This window comes from Diabrotica virgifera, chromosome 6 (assembly GCF_917563875.1).
Source record: "Diabrotica virgifera virgifera chromosome 6, PGI_DIABVI_V3a".
Lineage (NCBI taxonomy): Eukaryota > Metazoa > Arthropoda > Insecta > Coleoptera > Chrysomelidae > Diabrotica > Diabrotica virgifera.
In genome coordinates, this window is record NC_065448.1 from 25,193,073 (window position 1) to 25,206,059 (window position 12,987).

A 12,987-nucleotide genomic window follows, 5' to 3' on the forward strand; every position below is an offset into this window, starting at 1 on the left:
GTTTCTGCCGAAGTCTTCTTTGGTCTTATGGTAGTTTTATAGAATTTTCCCTTCAGTGTCATTGGAATATTTCTGTCACAAAACAACAACTCCATTCTTTATATTGCATGAATCTGCATCTATTTCCCCATAACTCTGTAATACCGATTACTGTACTTAAAATTTTACTTTTCACAATCCCTTCCCCCTCTTAAGTCATCATTGTAATCGTAACTCCTTATTTAAATGAACATTCCAAATACATACTCTGCTTTTGTGCTACTAACTCATTGGATATTGAGCGCCCACCACATAATCTTTTGAGGAATTATAATGCTTTTTTACAATGAAAACCATATGAGCGTCTATTTCTTTATTCTTGTCCTGTATTGTATCTGTTATTGATCTACCGTGCATAAAATCAAACTGATTTTCTGTTTCTTCTTGTATCCGTCTCTCAAATACTTTCTCTCATATGAAGACGTTGTATGACCCTGTAATTTGTGCATTGTTATATGTCTCTTTTGTTTTTGTAAAAGGCACTAATATAGTGTTTCCCCAATCGTCTGGCATTTGTCCCATTTCCATAATTCTATTAAACAAACCTGATAGCCAAATTGTTCCTGTCTCTCCAGCTTATTTGGTTGTAATTTTGGTGATCATTACTCTTACTGATTGTGTTAGCTTAACTGGTTTTCCATCTACTACTTTTTCTATCGCTTTTCATGAGCTAGTATTTTATTATTTTCATCTTAAATAGGTACATCTAATCTGATTGAAATCTTTTGATACTGGCACTTTTGCTTCCTTTCTGACGATATTGGTTTTGAAAATCTGTATCTGACCTATTTTCTTGGCACTGTTTATGTAGCTTTTTCTTCTTTATTTTTTCTTGAACTTCGCTTGACCACCACCAGGTCTTTTTATTATCAAATTTCTTTCATGAAGTGTTTCAGTAGCAGTGTATCTAATAAAACAGCACATTTGCTCTACTGTTTTTATTCCGAATAGGCGTTGCTAATCATCCACCACTTGATTTTTTTGGGATCTTTTCCGATATTTTGGTTTCTTTTCGCTTTTTATTCTTTGATAAACATACATTTTATCAAGTACATACAAATTTCACTGTGTTACTAATCTATCACTCGCACTGGCGAAGCGTCCATGTAACCACTGTTACCATTGGTAACAGTTAAAAAACTTGCAAATAAATATTTTATGACTACTATGAAATAATTCCTTTTATATTTTTTACCAACAGAAATATTTGTTAATACGTAGTACCTACCTAATTCAGTAAATAGCCAACTAGACGCACGAAAATATTGGCGAGATTACATGTGAATACATTTGAATCCGTTGCACGTCATTATACTCCGTTACCACTTCTAGTTCTGGTAACGAAAGATGATTCTCGCTATCGCTCGGGACTGAAAATTTTGAAGGAATGACGGCTCCAGAGACGGCGCGGGCACGCTGTGTATATCAGTATTGTAACCATTTTACAATCTGGTAACGTTAGTTTAGTAGCTATTCGTGCATTTGAACAAGGAAGAAGGTTGCTGCATAATCGATCAACTACTTGAAAAGTCATTATCCTTGTATATTTTTGAAGTTATACTTCTTTAGGCGCGATTGAGATTGAGGGTGAATTTATATTAATCTGCGCGCATGCGCACACCGACAGTATGGTATTAGTCGTTATACGGGCTCTGATTAGGTGTTGAAATGATCTGTCAATAATAAATAATTGTTCAATATGAAGGTAAACAAATGTATAATATATTAGTTTTATTGTTGTGAGGACAGAAACAAAAAAGTTGATAATTGTAGTGACTTTTAAATAGTTTTTAAAAGCAACAGGTACGTAATAATTGTAAATGTATCATAGGTACCTACCTATTTGAACCTACCAAAATACATAGTATGTAATACTTTTATTTACATAATTTGATTACCATCAAAATTTCTATCAATATTCATCTAATATATTGTTTTCTTACTCTATGTTTTGTTGTATTTTTCAATTCTAAATCATTTCAATTCAAAATCAAAATAATTTAATTTAATTCAAAAATGTTAAAAGTTTAATCCGTTTAGTTAGTCGATCTTCGCACATAATGACACATTGTCTCCGTGGCGAAGCGTTTAAGGCGAATGAACCCAATACCAACCGCGCTGATAAGCAGGTTCGAATCCCAATAGAAACTTTTATTCTTTTATTTTTTTTATACATTTTATGATTGTAAGTATATTTATTATATAATTTTATTTTCAGAAAGTACGTATTTAGTTAAAAAATTTTCCGACAATTTTAATGTTCAGAAATCATTTGTGGCATTTTTAATGTGTTTGTGTGTGTTTTATTCTTTTATTATTTTAATTTTTGGCACTGTTTTAATAAAAATGTTTGAGAAGTAGTAAGTATAAATTAGTTTAATATTTAAATAAAATATAAATAAAAAGTATATTAATTTCGTTTAAATCATATAATAGAAGTATAACTTCTTACGTGCGTACAAAGTACACACACATTCTTTTTTTTTATATATAATTTTGAAGAAAAAAATGAAATTATTGAAAATAGAAGATTTAAAATATAAACACTAGTTTTCAAAATATGTTCTGTTTCCTACTTGTTTATTTTTGATGTTAATTTTACTGTAGAATAATCTGTTTAGTTTGTTTATTATTTATTGTTATACCTATTACATGCATATAATACATGTATACACAATTACATGCATATAATTTGGGAATAGTGATTTGTTTAATTTTATCCCACAGGATTGAAAACAAAAACTTATATTTGGGAGGTTCAAAATAATTTTTATCTACTTTATGTCATATTATGTATAAGTTTTTAGTTTGTGAAAATTGTCATTATATATAGCAGTGCTTGAAGGGTTTAAAGTGTGCGTGAAGTAACAATGTATTTTAAATGGGATTTACTTTTTTGCACACTTTCAATGGGTTTTTTGGCACACTTTCATATAATCAAGTATCCTTAACTTTCGCGTTGTCATGGTGGTGACAATATGAGCAATGACTTACAATAGGGTGACCGAACGTCCCGAAAAAAAAAAACGGGATTTTCCCGTTTTTTAACGATTTGTCCCGGTGTCCCGAAAAAGTCTCTCGGGACGCCTAAATGTCCCGTATTTGCGTCAGGTTGACTTTTTGTCTCTTATTTTTTTCTTCAATTTCGGCATTTGTTTTCATTATAATTTCTCCCTCTCTTATTACATTGTGGTCCAGTATTGTTCTCATTATTGTTCGTTCAAATTTCGGAATACTATGTTCCTCTTTCTTATTAATCGTCGTTGTTTCCATCCCATATGTATCAACAGGTCTTATTAAGGTATTATATTGGTTCATATTATACTTGTCTTGTTTCTCAATAGATTTCTAATCATTCCATATGTTTTTCTGCCTTTCAGAATTCTTTCCTCTGTTCTCTCATTTCCGGTTTTCCATATTGTTACTCCCAAGTAGCTAAAGATGGATACAAGTTTGTTCTCCTTATGATTACTTTCAATATCAGATTAAATAATAGTGTCGGGGAGACAGAGTCACCTTATTTCACTAATTTATTTACATTTATCTCCTTAGAAGTTGTTCGTTGAAACTGATCCTTGCTTTGGTGTTCTTTAGGCTTACTGTTAGCATAATTTGTCTTAATATTTCTGGGATTCCAACATTCTCTAGCTCCTCCATCATTTTCGTCCGATTGATTATATCAAAAGCGCTTTTGAAATCTATGAATATTCGGGGAATTTCTCTGTTGTATTCTCTAGATTTTTGAATTATTTGTTTCACTGTATGTGTGAAATTAAATCATCGACCTCCTTGGTCTGAATCCATTCTGGTATTCTCCTAATATTCGTTCAGCGCATTATTTAAGTCTCATGTTTACTATGTTTGCTAGAATGTTATATGTGGTGTTTAATAAAGCTATTGCTCTTTAATTCTCGCACTCCTCCCGATCTCCTTTTTTTTCATATATTATAGGTACTATAATACCTGTGTTCCAATCGTCTGGTAGTCAGTTTTGTAAATAATTTGTTGTATTAGTTGGTTTATTTCTTTATGTAATTCTCTTCCTCCGTATTTTATTAATTCCACTGCTTTTACATCTTCTCCTGCTGCTTTTCCGTTTCCTAGGTTTTTAATACAGTAGGAAAAATGAAAGAATACCCATGAACGAACATATAAAACACGCTGTATTTTCCTGTCACCGTGTCACACAAAAAATTTGCCAGCGCAAGTACATGTAATAATTATTGTTACATGTACTTGCACTGGGCAATTTTCTTTGTGACACGGTGACAGGAAAATACAACGTGTTTTATATGTTCGTTCATGGGTATTCTTTCATTTTTCCGACTGTATTTGTTTTTGTACTTCTCCTGCTATGAAAATTTCGACTTCGTCGTTATCTTCTACGGTTTTATTTCTTCATCGCAGTGTGTTTCCTTCTTCATAGTGACTAGCATTTTTTTCGTAATATTCTTCCCAAATTTTGCTGATCTGTTTCTCTTCAAGTACGGTTTCTCCTTTTTGGTTTTTTAGTCCTCTTGTTTTGCTTGATTTAATTTATTTTTTGTTGCTCTGACTTTTTTGTAAAATTGCTTTATTTGCTGTTCAGTTAACAACTGTTTTGTTCTGACCAATTGTTGATCCATGATATTCTGGCTGAGTTTTTTAGTTTGTTTCGCAGTCTTGATCGTACGTAAATTACATATTCAAAGGTAAATTGAAAATGATTTGTAGGTCCCAAATTAGCTAAAAGACCATGTTTCATCCTGCCTGTTTGGATATCGCCTCAAACCCTCCTTGGCAGTGGCGTACCCGGAGAGGGGACTTGGGGGTTAAACCCCCTTTCCCTCAGGGCATATGAAAAATATATAAAAAAGTAGGGCAATGTAAGTTGTCTTTCACAAACCATACAAAAAAATAAGCCAACCCCCCTCCCCAGAAAAAAATTCTACGCTACTGCTCCTTGGATGTGTCCCGTTTTTTTCAAGTTTATGATCTGGTCACCCTAACTTACAACAAAATTTTTGACAATTTTGTGGTTTGAAAGTAGTTAGGATTTTTAAATGTCACAGTTCTAATAATTATACAATAGAAATGAATTTCAGTGACGAAGAGTTACAGTTTTTTTATTTGTTTATAGTAGATAAAATATTGTATGAAACTGTGCGTGAAGTACTTTTTGCGAACTTACGCGATGTATAGCACTCGCTCCGTTGTCGCTCATGCTCTAAATATCGCGTGCGTTCGCATAAAACATACTTCACGAACTGTTTCATAAATTACTATTTTTCAATAAGATTTTTTTACATCTAGTTTTGGTAACACTTTAGAAAGTCACGCTTCGCCACTGATCACTCGTTCTTACAATCTCTACAGAAGATCTTTCGTTTCTCTATCACTACTTGTCCGTAAATACCACAATTTGTATGCTTCATCCGGTTCTATCGTCCTTTTATCCACATCCCGTCCATTGAATACAAACCATTTATTCTCACTTTTTTTAAGGGCATCTACCAACGCCTGTAAGACTTTTTAAGTTTCCTTTTGTATTTTCCTTTGTGGGCAACGACTTTCATTTTCACCTCAGATGGTGAAGGAAACTTCAGAAAATCGAGGGGTGTTATTCAGGATAACGAAAATAACAAAAAATATCAAGTTAAGTAAATAAACACATCTATTTTTTAAAATATAACATTTTTCGATAGGTACACAATTTAGAACAACAATTCTAAAAAAATAATAACAAAAAATCTAAATGCGTGAACTGAGTAGAGTGCGTGTAAAATTAAAATACAGAATCAATACGATTTTAATACTTAATATCGAAATATAACTTCGTTTCGTATCTTATGAACTTATTTTGTGGCTAAATGCATGGCCCTAGCAAGGTAGTCGACGTTCTTTGAGGTAACTCCAGCCATGGAGATACGTCCGTCTCTGGTTAGGTATACGCTGTGTTCTTTCACCAATTTGTCAACCTAAAAGAAAAAAAAAAAAGAATTTATCATAAACTGGACATAGACATTAATGATGTGCCTTGACGTCAATCAAGATATAAACTGCTCGTCAAAAGTTAGGGACATAAAAAATTCTGCTGAATTTTTATAGTAAATTTTTTCGTGAACAGATTAACGGATTCCGCTAATTTTTTTTTATTATTTTAGACTTTTTTTTTAGTATTTACACAGTTATGCAAAGGTTTACTCAAACTTTTTTTTTGTACTTATACCGGGTGGAAGAAAAGAAATGTTTTTCTTATGTTAAGTTTGAGACGCCCTGTAGGGAGGACGAGGTACAAATGGGAGTATATATCAAAATCGTATTGTAGTCTTATGTTTTGTGAACATTTTGTTTTTTGAATGTCCCTGATATCTTTAGAAATAAAATTTTTTTTTGTAATTTAACGTGTGTTTTAACCGAAACAAAAGTTTGAGACACCTTGTAGGGAGCAAAAGGCACACAGGTAAATATAACTCGATATTTTGTTGTAGTCTCATATTTTGTGAATATTTTATTTTTTTAATTTCTCTAATATCTTTAATAACAAAGAAACTAGACGATATTACTCTTTAATATGTGTTTTAACTGACGACATGCGTCACATCACACATGTGAAACATAGAAAAACATATTAAAGAGTAATACCGTCTAGTTTCTTTGTTATTAAAGATATCAGAAAAATTAAAAAAATATAAGACTACAACATAATATCGGGGTATACTCACCTTTGTGCCTTTTTCTCCCTACAAGGTGTCTCAAACTTTTGTTTCGGTTAAAACACATGTTAAATTACAAAACCGTCTATTTTTTTTTTGTTTCTAAAGGTATCAGGGACATTCAAACAACAGCATGTTCACAAAACATAAGACTACAATATTATTCTGATGTATACTCACATTTGTACCTCGTTCTCTCTACAGGGTGTCTCAAACTTAACACAAGAAAAACATATTTTTTTCTTCCACCCGGTATAAGTACAAAAAATAAGTTCAAATTCCAATTCAAATTCAAAATATCTTTTATTAAAAAAATTGTAAACAACACACTTATAGCAAATTGTCACAATTGAATATTAAGTGTCTAATATACATAAAGAATTACAATTACAACTACTATGAGTTAAAAGTTAAAATGTGTGATTTAAAAACTCATACACAGAATATGGTTCTAAATCCAATAAAATGCTTTTTATTTCAGTTCTAAATATATTAAAATTCTGTTGCAATTTAATTCTAACAGGTAATTTGTTAAAAATTTTTATACACGAATATGTAGGTAATCTCTCTGTTGCGACTAGCCTATGTATAGGAAAATTGAGCCCTACATACCTAGTGGGTATGCTGTGTTTTGGCTCAGAGTTTGAGTAAACCTTTGCACAACTGTGTAAATACCAAAGAAAAGGCTAAAATAAAAAAATAGCGGAATCCGTCTGTTCGCGCAAAAAATTAACTATGAAAATCAGCTTAATTTTCTATATCCCTAATTTTTGACGAACAGTTTATATGCGTATTTTGTTGACTATAATAAAGCATTCGATAAAGTACCTCATGATCAATTAATAAATGTAGTGATATCAAAGAAGATAGACTACAATGACCTCAGGATCATATCGAATCTATACTACAAGCAGCGAGCAAAAGTACATGTTAACAAACAGCTGTCAGAGGAAATTGAAATTAGCTGTGGGGTGAGACAGGGATGCGTATTATCGCCAATTCTTTTTAATGTCTACTCGGAAGAGATCCTAATGCCTACTCTTGAAGGTGAAACAGCTTGAACAAAAGTAAATGGATTGCCTATTAACAACATTAGATATGCGGATGACACTGTCATCTTAGCTGAAAATATCTTAAGAGACTGGTGAACAGAATAGCGGTGTATGACCAAGAATACGGTCTAACAATGAACACCAAGAAGACAACATTTATGAGAATATCGAAAACTCAAAGAAATAACGAAAATCTCCTCAAATGGAATCAATGTCGAATGAGTAGACCAATATGCATATCTTGGAACAATGATCAACTCCACAAATGATTGTGGAGCAAATTGTGGATTGTGGAATAGAAAAGGTTGTAGCAAATTTTAACAACATTGCTATACACAAGAGATTTGAAGTTAGAGCTAAGAGTTAGACTGGCTAGGTACTACGTTTTCTCGACTTTGTTTTATGGAATGGAAGCTTGGACCTTGAATGCGGCATCAATGAAAAAACTGAAATCATTTGAGTTGTGGGTGTATAGAAGAATTCTGAAAATATCATGGACAGAACACGTCACAAACCAAGAGGTTCTGAAAAAGATGAATAAAGAAATGGAAGTCTTAAATACAATCAAAACCAGAAAATTGGAATATCTCGTACATATTACATGTGAAGAGAGATACAACTTGCTCCAATTGATTATGCAGGAAATGATTCAGCGAAAAAGAAGCATAGGGAGATGCAGAATATCGTGGCTGCGCAACCTGAGGGAATGATACGGATGTACATCAAACGAACTTTTCAGAGCAGCCGTCTCTAAAGTCCGAATAGCTATGATGATTGCCGACCTCCGTCGCGGAGATGGAACTTGAAGAAGAAGATAATATAATTTTAACAGGTTTAGAGATTTAAAATTTCCGGAAAAATTGGGTGCCGGAAAAACCTGTTTTTTTCCGAAAAAAATCAGGGAAAAATACGGAAGAATTGAAATTTGTTACAATATACTAAACAAATTCTGCATGCCGTATCAAAATCGATAAATTTAGTAGAATCAGATAGATCTATTTATCAGAAGTGCCGTTTGTCTTTAAGTACATATATATGTATGTACAAAAAAAGACACAATATTATAATATAGGGTGTCCCAAAAGTAGCGGAACGGTCGAATATTTTGCGAACTAAACATCGGATCGAAAAACTGAAAAATACGTGTTCAATCATTTTCAAAAAACTATCGAATGACACCAAACACCAACCCCCACTACACCCCCGGGAGGTGGGGTGGGGGATAACTTTAAAATCTCAAATGGAAACCCCTAGTTTTCCTTGCAGATTTGGATTAGTTACGTAAAAGTAAGCAAGTTTTATTCAAGACATTTTTTTGAACTATGGATAGATGGCGCTATAATTGGGAAAAACGATTTATCCTGATACCATAGGTAATTATAGAAACGGTCTAATATCTCGAAAAATACACTTCCAAATAAAAGACCAAAAAATACGTATTTAATATTTTTCAAGAACCTATCGAATAACATCAAACACGACACTCCACTCCACCCGCTGGAAGTGGGGTGGGGGTTAACTTTAAAATCTTAAATGGGAATCCCCATGTTTTATTGCAGATTCGAATTCGTCATGAAAAATTAAGCAACATTTATTCGAAACATTTTTTAAAATTGCTGATAGATGGCGCTAATAAATCGTATTTTTCCAATTAACGCGCCATCTATCAACAATTCTAAAAAATGTTTCGAATAAATGTTGCTTAATTTTTCATGACGAATCCGAATCTGTAATAAAAAGTGGGGGTTGCTATTTAAGATTTTAAAGTTACCCCCTACCCCACCTCCAAGGGATAAGTTGGGGGGTCATGTTTGGTGTTATTCGATTGGTTTTCGAAAAGTATTAAAAACCCTGTTTTTTGGTTTCTCATTTGGAAGTGTATTTCTCGAGATATTAGACTGTTTCTATAATTTACCTATGATATCAGGATAAATCGTTTTTCTCAATTATAGCGCCATCTATCCACAGTTCGAAAAAATGTCTTGAATAAAAGTTGCTTACTTTTACGTAACGAATCCAAATCTGCAAGAAAAACTAGGGGTTTCCATTTGCGATTTTAAAGTTACCCCCCACCCCACCTCCAGGGGGTGTAGTGGGTGTTGGTGTTTGGTGTCATAGGATATATATTTGAAAATGATTGAACACGTATTTTTCAGTTTTTCGATCCGATGTTTAGTTCGCGAAATATTCGACCGTTCCGCTACTTTTGGGACACCTTGTATATTCTCAACAAGTTAACAAGACTAGTTCTCTTATCTAAGACTTCTTCTTGATTCTCGCTTAAACGAGAACAATTGAATGAAGACCAACTAATAGAAGCATTAGTCAAGCACTGACCAACAAAAACTAGTTTTTTTTTAAATATTGAATTATTGAATGGGTTGCATATGTGAGTCCATATTAAATGTAGTAATGAAACACAGACTTACTCACAATCATTTTATCATTTCATAGTTTTTTTTTGTCGAAAGTCTTTATGAAATAGTGCGAATAGTACTATCCAAACAAAAATCATGATTTGTCCGTCCAGGATGACTTTGACTTTGGATGATGTAGATATTAAGGGGTTTGGCGAAAAATCTTGGTCAAATGCTACTTAAATGCATTCAGTTTTCTCGAATCTTATGAAAACTAATAATATTTTTAAAAAATTTAAACGCAGAATGAAAGATGACATTATTACTGATGGTCGAAAGTGCATTAGAATAAACAAAAAGTTTCTTTTAAATGAAATATTTGAAATTAAATATCACACTAAATTTTCTCTTTTTTTTTTTTCACCCCTGTAACTTATTAAAATAAACATAGAAGTTTTCAGGGAGTTTCGGCCCTCGGTAATAATGTAATCTTTCATTCTCCGTTTAAATTTCTCAAAAATACTTATTATTTTTCTCAGGAATCGAAAAAATGAATGCATTTAAATAGCGTTGGACCAAAATTTTGCCCCTACCCCCTTAATAGATATTATTAAAGTATGTTTCTGTATTTATTTTTACAAAATATATTTAAATGACTTTAAAATTGGTAATATTTTACGTTCCAAGTCTCAATTGAAAAATATTTAAATTTTCCCATTTTTTCCAATTTTTCCAATGGTCTGGAAAAAACCTGTTTTTTCCCAATTTCTCCCGTTTTTTTCCGATATGTTAAATCTATAAACAGGTTTAAAGATTATTTTTTTCAGAATATGTTGTCAAATTGTTGTCAGGTTATAGGTAAAGATTAAAGTTAAAGCGGAATATTATTGACGACCTTCGGAATAAACTGTTATCAATCAATTTCAACAAGAATGTTTCCCTTGGTGATATTTATTCGCAAGTTAATAAACAATGTAAAATTATCGATTAATACGTCATTTAGTGGTGAAAGACATTATGATTGATATAAAAACTTATGAAAAATACATGCCATTAAAAATAGGAAATATGTTTTTAAACAACAATAAATCTGTTGCATCAAAAATAAAAAGCGTCACCTCATGCCACAACTTTTTTAATGTTGCCTAGTATTTGGTTATTTTTATTATTGTAAACCAAAAAGGTCAATATTGATAAAACCGCTGGCCTTGTGATGCAACTTCCATAAGATATTTCTAAATTGAAAGTATGTATTTCGAATATTATTAGATCTGTTGACTCAATTCTTGTTTGTTTGAACAATGCTTCTTCTTCTTCTTAACCTCCTATCGTCCATGTTTGGACATAGGCCTCTCCCAACTCCTTCCATCGGTCTCTATCCTTAACAACATATTTCCAATTTGTTCCGGTTATCCTTTCAATATCATCAACCATTCTTATCTGTGGCCTTCCTCTCGGTCGTTTACTTACGTAAGGTCTCCAATTTTCGAGCAGTCTTTTTGTCTAGCACTGTGACTTGCGAAGCATCATTTAAGTTTGTCAATGTTTGCTGTTATGTCCTCGACTTTTGTTTTTGATCTTACCCAGTCGTTCCTCTTTTTATCTGACAGTCGTATACCTAACATTGCTCTTTCCATTGCTTTTTCTGTTGTGGCTAGTTTATTCATATTTGCCTTGGTTAGGGTCCAGGACCAAGGCAATGAATGGGAAAAGCGATAGGGAAAAAGATGATGCACAGGTAAACAAGGATGAAAATAAAAAGAAGGGGAAAGCTAGATTGCAGAAAAAAGGAGAGATAAAAATGGGAACATGGAATGTGAGAAGCATCAATGGAAAAGAGGAAGAACTGGTAGAAGAAATGATAAAACAAAAAATAGAAATACTAGGAATAACGGAAACGAAGATGAAAGGAAAAGGTCTTAAGAAAATACACAAAGGATATTGATTACTTTGGGTAGGAGCGGATACAAAAGAGAGAGCAAAAGAAGGAGTCGGGATAATAATTGCACCGAATAGACTACAACACGTTATAGAAGAAACATATATGTTAACCAGAGAATATTACCGGTGAAAATGAAACTGATGGACGAATAAATATGGACAATAATAACAGCCAACGGAGTAAATGAAGATGCAAGAAAGGAAGAGAAAGATAAATTTTTCGAGGAGCTGCAAATGCAAATTGATAACGGGGAAGAAAACATAATTGTAATGGGAGATCTAAACGATAGAGTCGGAAACAACAACAGTGGAATAAAGGAGTGCATGGGAAAAGAAGGAGAAGAATACTAAACAGAAATGGTGAAAGAATGATAGAAATATGTATGGAGAACAAACTAGTTACAACAAATACAAAATTTAAACATAAAGAAGTACACAAATACACGAAAGTACAAGACAACAGAAAGGAAAAATCATAGATTACTTTTTGGTAAGCAGCAAAAAATGGAAAAGAGTACAGGATACGAAAGTGAAAAGAGGCTCAGAGATTGGCAGTGGCCACCATCTAGTAATAATGAGAATGAGAACAACAGAAGAAAAGAGAAGAAAGGTAGTAAACGAAAAAATAAAAAGTTACAAATTAAAAGAGGAAAGATATAAGAAGAAATTCCAAGAAAAATTAGATAATACTCTGAAAGGTAGGGCAAAAAATACAAATATAGAAGAAAAATAGGAATATCTAAAAACCAGCATAACCAAAGCAGCTGAGGAAACTTGTGGGAAAGCAAAAATAGCAAATACTAACATGAGGAGAACCGAATGGTGGACGGAAGAAATACGAGAGAAAATAAAGAACAAAAAAGAAAAATGGAAGAGATACCTAAGCACAAAAGACCCGGAAGA

At 32.5% G+C, this 12,987-nt stretch overlaps 1 protein-coding gene across 1 annotated transcript in view; it reads right to left on the reverse strand.

The window, feature by feature from the left end:
- Nucleotides 1–5,674: 5,674 nt before the first annotated feature.
- LOC114326990 (aspartate aminotransferase, mitochondrial) overlaps nucleotides 5,675–12,987 on the reverse strand; it is a 32,010-nt gene continuing 24,697 nt past the window's right edge. The window contains exon 6 of the mRNA XM_028275482.2: nucleotides 5,675–5,996. Coding sequence (XP_028131283.1) covers nucleotides 5,874–5,996 — 123 coding nt within the window. The 3' untranslated portion in view covers nucleotides 5,675–5,873. The remainder of the gene's footprint in view (nucleotides 5,997–12,987) is intronic.